The sequence below is a fragment of the Dryobates pubescens genome, chromosome 6, assembly GCF_014839835.1.
Source record: "Dryobates pubescens isolate bDryPub1 chromosome 6, bDryPub1.pri, whole genome shotgun sequence".
NCBI classification, from domain to species: domain Eukaryota; kingdom Metazoa; phylum Chordata; class Aves; order Piciformes; family Picidae; genus Dryobates; species Dryobates pubescens.
This window is the reverse complement of record NC_071617.1, coordinates 41,864,018-41,878,605: the sequence shown is the minus strand read 5'-3', so window position 1 is coordinate 41,878,605 and position 14,588 is coordinate 41,864,018. Positions and strand designations below refer to the sequence as shown.

Here is a 14,588-nt window from a genome sequence, read left to right as displayed (position 1 = left end):
AAAGCAGAGGGGAGGTACCTATCTCTTTTTCTGCAGGCAGGTACCATCTAACTTGAGATCTGAGTCCTTGGACTTCGAGAAGATCTACCTAACTCTCCTGTGCATCGGCGCTTGGTAGTTGTTTTGTGCCACTGAGAATCAACACTTGCAGAAGAGAATTTACTGTCGGCTCCCAGGGATGGAAGTGTCTCTGCAGGGCTTAAAATAAAATAAGTTGACCTTGTAATTCCCTTTTTTATGTGTGTTTTGTAATATGCCTCTCAGCCGCTGCTTTATTCTCAATCCTTCCATCTTCCCACTGTCACACGTTGTACCACAGCAGCCTAGGCTGGATGGAGCACTTAACACCCCAGGTCAGGGAGGTGTCAACACTGGGTTACTGGTCTGGAATGTACTTGAGTGTTTGCTTCCTTTGAGTGGAAAAGCAGTCTAGCGTGGTACAGGGGGATGCTGGAAACTGTCCCCAGTTGTCCCTACTTATTCCAGTCCAGTAGCATACATGAGGTAGCCCTGACTCTGCTCCAACTTGCCAGGAAAGCCTTTAAAAGGAAACTGTCTTGAATATTTAACTGCAATGCATTGTGCTGTCTCTACCTTACACACACTGCTGGACAGAATATGTTGTGGGAAGCAAAGCAAAGAAGCACCATTGTGAACTAAAGGGTCTGTATTGCTAACAGAGGCAACGAAAGCAGAAGACTTGGTACAGCCTAGGAACAATACATTGTGCAAATAATGTACAGAAGCATTCCCTTCAGCAAGGCCTTCCTCACACCCCTTCCCAACAGAATCCCTCTGTATTTACTCTGTAACAGTGAAGCAAGCAGCAGGGTGGTTAATGCTTGCCTTTTTGAAGGGGGATTCAGACTGGGGAGGGTCAGTACATCAAAGCTAAAATTAAAAGCAAATTAAAATCAGGGTGGAGACACACTGGGTAAGCTTAAGCAAGTATCTGTTAATAAAAGCTAGCTTGCAGGCTAACCCAGGTTTTTTTGTACCCTCAAGAGGCTTACACTTAGCCTAGTATCCTTCCTGGTCACCTTTGTCTACCAGTCCTACAGGAGTCCAAAGTCCTGAGTGGAGGACACAGTAAAGAAGCCTGGCAAAGGGAGCAGCGTGCTTTGCTGGCATTGAAACAGTCTCAAAGTGTGAAGGAAGTGCAAGAACCCAAATTACTGCTTGGTTTAAAAAGCCAACTGGAAACCAGTTGGGACATTCTTTATTGCCCACAGGGAGAGATTCATCATACCTCGTGGCAGTGCCTTTGCCAAAACAAAACTTCCAGTGACAGGCCTCCTGTCCTTGGCAGGGGAAGGGCTACCATTTCTGTCATGTATGGTTTACCAGTGCCTGACAGCATAGGATCTACAGGTCAGTTAAAAGCATGCAATGCCTCAGCTGCTTCAGTAGACCTAACTCTCTCTGGGAAATAATGACCCATGTGGAAAAAGTAACTTCACTTCACTTCTAGCCAGAGCTTGAGAAGAAACTGAATAGCTCCCTACAGGATATTCAGGGGTACTTATGTGTAAGCTCACCTCCCAGCCACTCCCAAGCTTTGCCTCCTCTAGTTTCCACTGACCAACAGGTGGTACCAACTTCTGTGCTCCTTCAGCCAGGGGTGTAGTTCTGCAGTGATCAACCCTGCATATCCTTTCTTGGGTGCAAGGAGCTGCAGCCTCTATGTTCATTTATACCAAACTGTAGAGGATTAATATATGGAGACAATTAATATGTGCATGTCTACATTAATACATACATGTAATATTACTATTACATGGAGACAGTTTTCTTGTGAAGACATGGAAGTGCCCAAATCTCAAAAGAGCACAGCCTGCTTGTAGGATGACATTCAACTACATGCTGAGAATGAGCACAAAGCCTGTGCATGATGCTGCACCTTAAGAGGGTGGAGGTGACAGTTCTACAACCTGCCATCCTCGTTCTGGCTTATTCAGGTGGAGTACACCTGCAAGAGAAAACTTCCATGTCTTGCTACATAAAGGTTGTTCAAATTGTAAAGAAAGAAACAAGAACCTCTACAACTGCTATAGATTCTAGGAAAACTATAGCTTTCTTTAAGGCACAGTTCAGGCAATCCCTAAATCATTTTCCTCATTGCTGCCAATATGTGTTTAAAAACAAGCCAAGAACAAATGTAACAAGAAAAAAACAAAACAAACCCAAAACAGGGCAATTTTGCTGCATGGCCAAAAGCAGTCAACCATCTGTCATCATCTGATCTGTGTGGAAGACCTGGCATAAGCACCATGGAAGCCAGAAGTGAAGGTGAATTACGCAAGAGAAGACTGCTTGGAGCCCAGCACATGCAGAAGTCTGTTGACACACAAATAGCACGTTGAGAGATTCACAGCTCTCTGCTTTCATCCCAGATGCAGTTTCAGGGACAAATGAGACATGGAGGCTTTCAAAGCCCACTCTGACATTTAAAAAGTAAAGCCTGTTAAACTATCCAGTGGGCACAGCCACGGGACAGAGCTTCTGCTTAACCAGCCTGTTCAAAGTCAACATCTTTCACTCAAACCATGTTGTGTCAGTTTTTTGTTTGTGGTTGGGTTTTGTTTGTTGCTTTTTGGTTGGGGTTTTTTTAACTCACTCAGCCATTGCCATCATTTCCTCCAAAGGCCTCCAGCATCCCAACCTTCCTGTGTCTTCCCTCCACGTCCGTTTTCCTCCCTGAAGATTTGGGTAATATTGTCAGGTACCAAGAATCAAAGCTCCTTGGTCTCAGAAATACCATGAGGCATAGAAACATTGACAGATTAACCTCAGGCTGCTGGCTCAGGTTCAGTCATTGACCTGGAGAGGGGAAATCCTTCTCACAGCAGTTTCTAAAGGTCTGAGAAATCCCTGGCACTGAGCACGTCTAATCTATGCTAGGAGCTCATCACCTGTGTTGGCCTTTGCCCAAGAGGATACCCTCACATGGGAATTGCTAGTGGCCAGCCAAGGGTCTTAATAAGCAGAAGTGTTGGAGACAAGCACAAGAATACCTACTTGTATCCACTCCCCAATGAATTAACACTCTTTGACAAGGCCAGGAATGACACAGAGCTTCTTCAGCATGCTGCTGCCCAGCTCTGCCACCAAGACATCTCTGTTCCTTCCCATGCTGCCAGGTAAGCACAAGCCTGGAGAGTTCTGGCACACACAGAGCTCCACAAACCTTGCTGAATGTTCAAAAAGGAGCAAAGAAAGCTGCCAGCCCCTTGGCCTCATGCATGCAGTTGGTCAGGACAAAAGGGTGTGAAGCCTTGGCTCCAGGAGTCACCAAGGGTATTCTGGCAGCACCTGCTACCTGGGCCGTAGTCCTATATACACTGCCAGGGTAGAGCTTCGTCCTGTGCCTTCTGCGTCTCGCTGCCTGCTTCAGTCACCTCCAGAAGTCAGCTCTGGAGAAGATTAGGATTGAAGCTGTGGAGCCCCCCCAGTCTCATCAGTCCCCGATGAGTCCAAGCTGGGCTCTGTTCCCCCTGCACTCCTCAAGAGAGCAGGCTTAGGGGTATGTGCCTGGATGAAAGACAGGACATCCTCCTTCGATAGCTTCTCCGGGTCTTGCCTTTTCTGAGAGTCGTGCACTCTGACACCTTCCCCCCACTCCCAGAAGAGGCGGCTGTAATGGCACATGCTGTGGGCAGAGAGGAAAGCAAGGTTAATGGAGCAGGGGAGGGGAAGGAAAACACTCATCCTAGCCACAAAGGGCACTACAAAGACAGCTGCCCTTGCGATGGGAGCCACACAGAGATATTCTGATCTAAAGGATACCTTAGAAGAAGCCCAGTGCTTCATTCAACCTTGCAAACTCTACAGCCCTTAAGGTACAGTAACTTCCAGGCCTAGGAGATTTCCATGGAAACAAACTCGTTAATTCCAGCTTCACTCGAGAGATGAAGCTCAGTTCAGTATTTGCTGGAAGGAGACAGGTCATTAGCAGAAAACCTGCCTCCCCCTAAGTTTTTGAGATGATGAAACTGTCATTGCCAGCAATGGAAAGGGCTTAATGAAGAATTTAGAAAATCTGCCAGCAGCAGCAATCCAATCACTCACCACAAACCTCCTAGAATCAGCAAGAGCTGCCCTGTGGAGCTGTGCAAATGAACAGCACTTCACACTGCAGAAAAGCAGCTAGCATCACCCCTCTTCCTCCTCCCGTGAAATAAGCCAGGCTCTGAAGAGTTCTGTTCCTACCACCATCTTTCACTTCATCCATCAAGCATAGCCCTCCCTCACTGCATCAACATAGTCCCAGCCATAATGAAAACCGAGCTGCTAATTACTGCCAACACGGCAGCCTTTAGGTTTGTACAATTACTGACACTTAATATTCATAGCTTATTTAGTGCTCCTGTTCTAACAAAGCAGTACTAGCACAGCGACAAGAGCACATGTCAATGGCTAATTACAGACACATTAGTACTCACTAACCACAAGCATCCCTTCTGGAGTCCCACACAAGCAGTCCCTCCACCTCCTCAGTCATTCATGCACGTTCCTGCTGTACTACTTCAGAGGGAATCACAGAATGGTCTGGCTTGGAAAGGACCTCCGAAGGTCATGCAGTCCATCCCCCTCTGCAGTAAGCAGGGGCAGCCTCAACTAGATCAGGTTGCCCAGAGTGCTGTCAAGCCTCACTTTGAATATCTCCAGGGATGGGGCCCCAACCACCTCCCTGGACAACCTGTTCCAGTGTTCAACTACCCTCATGGTACAGAACTTGTTCCTAACATCCAGTCTAAATATGCTCCTCTCTAGTTTGAAGCCATTGCCCCTTGTGCTATCACCACAGGCCTTTATGAACAGTCTCTCTCCATCCTTCTTGTAGTCCCCCTTCAAGTGCTGGAAGCTCGTTATTAGGTTTTCTCCAGTCTAAACAATCCCAGCTCCTTCAGCCTATCTGTGTCGCAGAGGTGCTCCAACCCCCTGAACATTTTCATGGCCCTCCTCTGGACCTGCTCCATCAGGTCCATGTGCTTCCTATACTGAGGGCTCCTAGACCTGGACACAGTACTCCAGGTGAGGTTTCACCAGAGCAGAGCAAAGTGGCAGAATCACCTCTCTGGATCTGCTGGCAGTGCATCTTCTGATGCAGCCCAGGATGTGATTGGCCTCCTGGCCTGCAAATGCACACTCCCTGCTCATGTCCAGCTTCTCATCCATCAGTACACCCAAGTCCTTTTCCACAGGGCTGCTTTCTATCACCTCATCCCCCACTCTATTGATTGTGAGCGTTGTTACAGCCCAGGTGCAGGACCCTGCACTTGCTCTTGTTAAACCTCCTGAGGTTCACCTGGGCCTCTCCAGCTTCTCCAGGTCCTTCTGGTGTATTGACAGCACCACTCAGCTTGGTGTCATCTGCAGAGCTAACATAGGCAGAACTAACCCCATCCCAACATACTGAGGGAAAAATCCTGTGCCTCTGCTTTTTAAGCCTATTATTCCATTAAGCTTGTTAAGGAAACCTTAAGGAGTCTTAACAGCACTGCCATAAGGCAGGTAAGGAGATTCAATGTGAGAAAAATCAGGAGCTCTATTTCATAGCAATCTCATGCACAGAGGCATAGTCCTGGGCTAGTGGTGTTGAAGGGCAGCTCTTGAAACTCCCTGAGGGCATGTTGTGCAGGACATCTTGACCCATGACCCGAGGTGTCACAGTGACTTGGGATTTGTTGTACATAAGATGCATGCAGCCTTAGCTTAGATACAGATGGGCCTATCAATAGATACAGATGAAATTCAGCAGCCACAGTGCTGATCACTGTCCCTATGACTAGATACTCCATCCTCTCCCAGCGAGCTACTGCTATTCCCACTCTCCCTAAAGAGCTCCCAGCTATCTACAGCTTATTCCAGAGCCTGTGCTAAATGAGCTGAGATTTGATTTCCAAGTAGCAACAGAGATGCAGCAAATTACAGTTGCTGGTCTCAGTTGCCATTTCCCTTTGTGCAGGGAGGTTCAGTAACTTGGACTCTGCTGCAGACAGAGAAACAAAGTTGTGAGAGGTGTGCTACTCTGAGCAATTAATTGCAAAATGTGTACACAAATTCAGGTCAGCAGTTTCCTGCGAGCCTGAGAAAGTGCCAGCTTCTGCAGCACACCCTGCTGGTGACCAAGCTGCTTCTGCACTGCAAACGACTGCACAAACACACAGCACACAGCATGCCTGAACTTCCTTCCAAATACCCAGACAGACATCCCCACACCACAACACATCCTACTCTTTTTCTCTCTCTCTCTTGCACACACATACACAGAGAGCTATCTTTCCATAGCTCCAGCTCTGGCTTGTACTCACTGAAAGGGTGTGATGGCTTCAAAAGGGAGGTCATAGGTTGCTTGACTGGTCGCTTTGTTGAAGAAGAATTTCTTGTTGGTGTTTTTGCTGCATGCCATTGTCCAAGGATCTTGCAGAAGAGTCACAGGGAGCAGAGAGAAAAACAGAAAAAACAACACAGTGTAAATACACAGACAGACACAGAAATACACAGGAGAAAACTGCATGAATAATTGGGATCCTTCTCTTACTCCTTCTTCTTTCTCTCCCCCCAAGGAGAATCACTTCCCCAGCTGTCCTCTGTTCACTGAGCAAACCCCCTCCACCCTGCATTTAAAAGCTGACACTGCAAATGGGTTGTTTCAATGTAATGTTATGCTGGAAAATATCTTCCTTAATGAAAACTTATGATCTCATTAAACAAATTCAGTTAGCAGGCAAATGAATGGAATCACTCACACAACAACTAATCAACCTGCAACAGAAAAACCTATCACATGAACACCTTACCCTTTATCCAAATCCAGGCAAACAATCTCCACAAACAGCTGGAATGCTCCCATAGTTCACCAAGTTACAGCAGGAGCATGATGGGCCAATACTTTTTCCTTTGAAGATACAGACAAAAGCTAAGTAAGAGTGTTGAGTCTCTCCCTACCGTTCAGAGTCCGCACGATGTAGAGCCCTGTGGGCACAAAGTGCCGGTCATCTCGGCCAGTGTAGGACAGCCGGGGTATCCCTCGTGAGCTCTTAATGACTTTCATCTCCAACCTAAATGTTGAGAGAGGGCAGTCAGAAGAGAGCTCCTGATTCTTCCTTTACCATTGGCTTGCACATCCTCCCCAGTGTCACTGACAGCACCACATCTGACAGGACAAAACCATCACATCCTGGAGAGTTCAGTCTCTTGCCGCCCATACACAGGGCCAGAGAAATCAGCCAGAGCCATCTAGATCAGGTAGCAAACTGAGTGTTGCAGTGAAGGGTCTGTGATGACCATGGAGTCACAGAATCAATAAGGTTGGAAAAGACCTCAAAGATCATCAAGTCCAACCTGTCACCCAACACCTCATGACTACTAAACCATGGCACCAAGTGCCACGTCCAATCCCCTCTTGAACACCTCCAGGGATGGTGACTCCACCACCTCCCTGGGCAGCACATTCCACTTAATCCAAAAGAGGTTCCCATTGCACATATCTTTCAAGCCACTGAGAAGCCACTGACACTTCTGCACACAGACTCCAGTGCCATGGCTACTCCTGCTGTTGTGAAGCACGGTGGCCATACCTACGGCATCGGAATTTGGGAGGAGGATGCTCTAATTCAGCAGCCACCAGCTGCAGGAGCTCTAACAGCTCCTTCTCCAGGACACCAAGCTGTGTGGTGCAGCAGACACGTGGGAGGCAAGGGATGCCATCCAGAGGGACCTTGACAGGCTGGAGAGGTGGGCACAAGCCAACCTCATGAGGTTCAACAAGACCAAGTGCAGGGTCCTGCATCTGGGTCGAGGCAACCCCAGGCACAAATCCAGGCTGGGCAGGGACTGGCTGGAAAGCAGCCCAGAGGAGAGAGACTTGGGGGTGCTAGTGGATGAGAAGCTCAACATGAGCTCTCAGTGTGCACTTGCAGCCCAGAAAGCCAATCAGATCCTGGGCTGCATCAAGAGAAGTGTGGCCAGCAGGTCAAGGGAGGTGATTCTCCCCACCTGGAGTACTGTGTCCAGTTCTGGAGACCTTATTACAAGAGGGATCTGGATGTGCTGGAACGTGTCCAGAGAAGGGCCATGAGGATTATCAGAGGGCTGGAGCACCTCTCCTATGAGGACAGACTGAAGGAGTTGGGGCTGTTCAGTCTGGAGAAGAGAAGGCTCTGAGGTAACCTAATTGTGGCCTTCCAGTATCTGAAGGGGGCCTACAAGAAGGCTGGGGAGGGACTTCTCAGGATCTCAGGTAGTGATAGGACTAGGGGGACTGGAATGAAGCTGGAGGTGGGGAGATTCAGGCTGGACGTGAGGAGGAAGTTCTTCACCATGAGAGTGGTGAAGCCCTGGAATGGGTTGTCCAGGGAGGTGGTTGAGGCCCCATCCCTGGAGGTGTTTAAGACCAGGCTGGATGAGGCTCTGGCCAGCCTGATCTTGTGTGGCGTGTCCCTGCCCATGGCAGGGGGCTTGGAACTAGATGATCCTTGTGGTCCCTTCCAACCCTGACTGATTCCATGACTCCTCAAGTTTAGGTGAGCACATCCCTCCCAATCCTGCACATCAGTAGCCCATAACCTTAACGTGCCTGTCACTTACCTCACAAAAATCTTCTCCATTTCCTCCAATCTGTACACTTCCTTCACTCTGCATGGGAACAAAAGGAAAATAGGATTAAAGAAAAACTAAAGTATCTGAACTGTCCTTTTATTTTTTTTCCTTCCTGTCCTGGCTACAGAGAGCAGCCAAACAGTTAACTTTGTACAGCATGAGGTGGTCAGGCATGACAGAGGTTCACCCTTGTTGTCTGGGCTGCCTCGGAGATGATTGGGACTGAGTCACCACTATTTCTAGCTCCAAGGCTTCCAGTCCTCACCTGGATGTTCAAAGGGAGAGGCTCAACCCCACATCATGCCACAGATGCCACCTGGAGTAAGTGGATGGCCCTGATAACTCAGCAAGCTCGGATGGGGAGCTTCAAATGCCCTGGCATCGAGGAAGTAATCACCAACGGGCCAGAGGGTGCTGGCTTCAGAGTGCCACCAGAGCAGACAGTGACCCATGCTGAGGAGGCTCCCCCATATAATCATCTCCCTGACAATGAGAAGGGCTATGCTCTGTTTACAGATGGGTCCTGCTGGCTTGCTTCCTCAGTGTTATGCCCCAGTGCCTTATTGCTTTTGGCTTGAGAATGCCTGACAGCTGCATGCTCACGGCTCTGTTGCTGTAAGCAGCACACCGGCATCCTTGCTGCTAAGTAAGTTGGGCATTTTTACCTCGAGTATACAGAACAGGAAGAACAATGGAAGTCAGCTGCTTTTGTTCTCCCATGAGATAAATTCACCAAGGTCAGCCCCAGGCAGGTTCAGGCCTTGGTATGCTGGCCTCACACTGCCTGACCGTCACTGTTTCTATCCTCAGGGGCACCCCAAACTCGTTAGTTGCCTTGAGGTAAAAAACAGCTTTTGGGGTTTGTTTTTTCCTCTTTTTTTATTTAATTAGTGAAATTATTCAGAATCATCATCCTTAGAATTATATCAAACTGCTTTTGGTTTTATTTTTCCAAGACACAGAAAGACATTCAGAAAGTTTCAAAAGCACTGTCTCTGATCTGACACCCCAGCCACCCTTTTCCCAGACACCGCTGCAAGCATCAGGCTTCAAAGAGCACAGTTGGAACATCTTTTCACAAGAGCAGCAAAGGACCCCTCTACAAACAGTTTCTACAGCTCTCCTCACTTCACCTTCACCTCTCCCCAACATTCTGAGCTCCTCCAGTTACTGCAACTGTCTCTGAAGTTAACCTAAGATCCCACTCGTTATCTTTCATCAACATGGATAACATTCTCTTCCCAGTCCTCCAGCTTCTCCCACAATATCACAGCACTTCTAGCTTCTGAAACAGAAACTGTTTTGTCCACAGTACCTATCTGATACCCAGCACAATGATGCTCTTATGGTTCACCACAGGTGAATTAAAGAGATGGAAGGTGAGGAGGCAGCCAAAGCTGAAGCCCTTTATCAGGAACTTTTCTTGTAACTAAAGCCTTCTACTCAGGATAACCATTTGGAGATTGTAAATGCTGGTCAGCACTTCATTTATCTACTAGCAGACTGTCTCTCTGAACAACTGCTGACCCTTCAGGGCAGACAAGGACATAGAAGTCTTTGCAATGATCAAGCTGAGTGCTAGACCTACAACAGCATGTACTTGACATCAGCAGAAGCCAATCTCCCTGTGATGAAAACATGACTGTCAGATACATGAAGGAGGACATGACTCAGGCAATATCAGCCTTTATGTTAAATATTTATAAGCCACAAGAATAGAATATAATTAACCAGGTTGGAAAAGACCTTTGAGACCATTAAGTCCAACCTATCATCCAGCACCATCTAATCAACTAACCATGGCACCAAGTGCCTCATCCAGTCTGTTCCTAAACACCTCCAGTGATGGTGACTCCACCACCTCCCTGGGCAGCACATTCCAATGGCCAGTCACTCTTTCTGTGAAGAACTTCTTCCTAACATCCAGCCTAAACCTCCTCTGGCACAGCTTGAGACTGTGTCCTCTCATTCTAGTGCTTTTAGCCTCTTTCTGTTGAGCATAACAGAATCATGAATTCCAGCTCGAGATTTAACTTCCCTTCAGCTCCTGATCCTCATCCTCCAACACACTGAAACCAAAGCACACCAGGCTGACAAGAGCAATCACTCACCGGATGGGGTTCATGTCTGGCCGGCTAGGTTTAGAAACAGCTTTGACGAACTTCTCTGCCAGCCGAATCCTGAGTGAAAACAGAAGAAGAATCCTGCAATTCAGCAAAATCTTTGGTACAGCAGTAGGTAAATTTCAGCAGAGTAACAGATGAGATGCTTCAGAGCATGCAGAGTGCCTCTGCTGCTAGCCAAACAGGCACTGAGCAAGACTTTTCCACCCTGTCCTCCCAACTCTATGGTGAGTAACACTGGCTGTAATCCATTAGGAATGGGTCTCCAGAGCTTCCTCTACAAGCCCACATGCTCCTGGACTAGTAGGGACATCATGTCCCTGGAAAAGGAAATACAGAGGCTCATTCTTTCTCCCTCAGCCAGTGATCAGCTATGCTCCTTCACATTCCCAGGATGCTCAGCTTAGGCTCAGACTACACCTGACTCACCCCAGAGCAAGCAAGGAGTGAGACCTGCTGCCCTGCAGAGCCATGGTATGGTTAGAAAAGGCTATATGCACTTCAAAGTGGATTCATTCACAGCTCACCTGCATAGCAGTGTTTCAGCTGAATGCACATGCCTCCCTGCATTCAGCATTCTGCTTTGAGAGTGAATGCTGCTCCCAGTCACTCCCACTTGAGCACAAGAAACTTCTCCAGATCCCACATACCTCTGGTTGAAATGCTGCTTTTGAACGTCATTGCCATTCAGCACCAAGACATCAAGGATGTGGATGGCACTGATTTTTCGCTGAGCTTTCCCCTAGAGAGGGAAATACAGAGACTTACTACACAGAATGTTGCTGTTTCAGCTTTAATTTATAGTCCATTTTTTGAGAGGACATCATTCTCTTCTAACAAGAAAGCATACAAGTTCCCTGCTGCCCATTGCACAGTGGCATGTCATTCTCTGAAAGCTGGGGTATCTCAACTACACACTTTTGTCTCAGGGAAAAGAGGGCAAGCCCATAGCTGCCATCACCAGTTCTCTGTGCCTTATCAGGTACCACAGCACAAAGCCCAGTGCACTACTACAGCATCCTCATCTGAGGTGCCAGGGGACTGGCAAACTCCCAGACAGCAATATCCTACACTGTGAAAATACCAGCAGTGTGCCCAGGTAGCCAAGAAGGCCAATGGCATCCTGGCCTGTGTCAGGAATAGTGTGGCCAGCAGAAGCAGGGAGGTCATTCTGCCCCTGTACTCAGCACTGGTTAGGTCACACCTTGAGTCCTGTGTCCAGTTCTGGGCCTCTCACTTTAGGAAAGATGTTGAGTTGCTGGAAGGTGTCCAGAGAAAGGCAACAAAGCTGGGGAGGGGTTTGGAGCACAAGCCTTATGAGGAGAGGCTGAGGGAGCTGGGGTTGCTTAGCCTGGAGAAGAGGAGGCTCAGGGGAGACCTTCTTGCTGTCTATAACTACCTGAAGGGAGGTTGTAGCCAGGTGGGGGTTGGTCTCTTCTCCCAGGCAACCAGCACCACAACAAGAGGACACAGTCTTAAGCTGTGCCAGGGGAGGTTTAGGCTGGATGTTAGGAAGTTTTTCATAGAAAGAGAGATTGGCCATGGGAATGTGCTGCCCAGGGAGGTGGTGGAGTCACCATCACTAGAGGTGTTTAGGAAGAGCCTGGATGGGGTGCTTAGTGCCATGGTTTAGTTGATTAGATGGTGTTAGATGATAGGTTGGACTTGATGATCTGAAAGGTCTCTTCCAACCTGGTTAATTCTGTTCTATTCTACCATAAGAATATACCACTGTGAATGTAGCATGGAGCCTTTTCCCCAAGGCCTGCAGTCACTACTGAGCAGTTAGGTACCCCACAAGCCACAGAAGCCATTAAGTCACGCTGTCAGTGTCAATGCATGCAGGGTAACACCAGTATATCCAGGTCCAAAGTGTTTCCAAAAGAATGGTAAAAGCTCCTCGTTTACAGCAGTACACAGAAAGAAGGAAATTCATCCAAAATAGTTTCTCTAAAGATCCTATGCAAAGGAGACCCTTGCACCTGGCACACACGGAAAATGTACTCTCTACTATCTTATAAAGAATAGGTGAAACTGCTTGTTATATCTGCAGGCACTTGCTAAGGAAGAGAATAGCCTCCTACCTCTCCTTTCAACTCATGAACAATCTCCACAGAGAGAAGGGTATCCCGTGGCAGCTCAGTTTTCAAATCCAGCTTTGTCCAGCGATCTGACTGGCGACCATCCCAGGTGTAGATCTGTGATTTCTGTGTGAAGAAGACAGATTCAGCCAAAGCTTCATGACAGGAGGGGTGGAGGAGAGACCTCTGACTAACTGTAGAGCAGCCTTCAGAGAATCTTTTTGTCCTAGGCTGTCACAGGCAGTTTCTTTGTCAGAAGTCTTAAGGTAAGAACCTTAATCTCTACAGTAAAGAGCAAAAACACTGACTCTGTCAGCGAGTCTTCATACCCAGATACAGAAACAGAAATGGAACACCTTTAAAAGGACAGTGAAGATAATTGGAGACAATAGCAAGAGTAAAGGTCTCTGTGTCACTTGCAATTACAAAACCAGGGTTAATTAGTGTGGGAAGCAGTGAATTCAAGACAAAATAACTAGCAGTCTCAGGGACTGCTGATCCTTTCTGGCCTCTGAAGACAGGAAAGGATGGGATGAAGCTGCAAGGCAGAACAGTAGCATTGAAATGAGCCAGCAAAACTCTTGGACTGCCCTCAGCACCTACCCCCATTCCCAAGAGGAATTTCTGCTCACTTCCAGACACCATGCACCGGTAATCTAACACGTGGCGGATTTTCTCCAGCGTAGTGGAATTCAGAGGAGTGGGTTTGTAGCTGAAGGTATCGATGTCCATGCCCTAAAGCACCAAGTAGGGGAAAGGCAGAGCAGACACAATACATCAACATGTATCATAGTATCAGTCATGGTTGGAAGGGACCACAAGGATCATCTAGTTCCAAGCCCCCTGTCATGGGCAGGGACACCCCACACTAGATCAGGCTGGCCAGAGCCTCAGCCAGCCTGGGCTTAAACACCTCCAGGGACGGCGCCCCAACCACCTCCCTGGACAACCCATTCCAGGGCTTCACCACTCTCATGGTGAAGAACTTCCTCCTCACGTCCAGCCTGAATCTCCCCACCTCCAGCTTCATTCCATTCCCCCTACTCTTATCACTACCTGAGGTCCCCAGCCTTCTTGTAAGCCCCCTTCAGATAGGTTACCTCAGAGTCTTCTCTTCTCCAGACTGAACAGCCCCAACTCCTTCAGTCTGTCCTCATAGGAGAGGTGCTCCAGCCCTCTGATCACCCTCGTGGCCCTTCTCTGGACACATTCCAGCACATCCAGATCCCTCTTGTAATAGGGGCTCCAGAACTGGAAGCAGTACTCCAGGTGGGGTCTCCCCAGAGCTGAGTAGAGGGGGAGAATCACCTCCCTTGACCTGCTGGTCACACTTCTCTTGATGCAGCCCAGGATCTGATTGGCTTTCTGGGCTGCAAGTGCACACTGAGAGCTCATGTTGAGCTTCTCATCCACTAGCACCCCCAAGTCTCTCTTCTCTGGGCTGCTTTCCAGCCAGTCCCTGCCCAGCCTGGATTTGTGCCTGGGGTTGCCTCGACCCAGCTGCAGGACCCTGCACTTGGTCTTGTTGAACCTCATGAGGTTGGCTTGTGCCCACCTCTCCAGCCTGTCAAGGTCCCTCTGGATGGCATCCCTTGCCTCCCACGTGTCTGCTGCACCACACAGCTTGGTGTCCTGGAGAAGGAGCTGTTAGAGCTCCTGCAGCTGGTGGCTGCTGAATTAGAGCATCCTCCTCCCAAATTCCGATGCCGTAGGTATGGCCAACGTGCTTCACAACAGCAGGAGTAGCCATGGCACTGGAGTCTGTGTGCAGAAGTGTCAG

The 14,588-nt window shown here is 48.4% G+C and overlaps 1 protein-coding gene across 1 annotated transcript in view; it reads right to left on the bottom strand.

Moving 5' to 3' along the window:
* Window positions 1-1,464: 1,464 nt before the first annotated feature.
* The window catches only part of CMTR1 (cap methyltransferase 1), a 34,757-nt gene continuing 21,633 nt past the window's right edge, over window positions 1,465-14,588 (bottom strand). The window contains exons 17-24 of the mRNA XM_054162413.1: window positions 13,412-13,543; window positions 12,812-12,934; window positions 11,378-11,469; window positions 10,716-10,784; window positions 8,593-8,640; window positions 6,952-7,064; window positions 6,315-6,423; window positions 1,465-3,649 (exon numbers count right to left, since the gene is read on the bottom strand). Coding sequence (XP_054018388.1) covers window positions 3,424-3,649; window positions 6,315-6,423; window positions 6,952-7,064; window positions 8,593-8,640; window positions 10,716-10,784; window positions 11,378-11,469; window positions 12,812-12,934; window positions 13,412-13,543 — 912 coding nt within the window. The 3' untranslated portion in view covers window positions 1,465-3,423. The remainder of the gene's footprint in view (window positions 3,650-6,314; window positions 6,424-6,951; window positions 7,065-8,592; window positions 8,641-10,715; window positions 10,785-11,377; window positions 11,470-12,811; window positions 12,935-13,411; window positions 13,544-14,588) is intronic.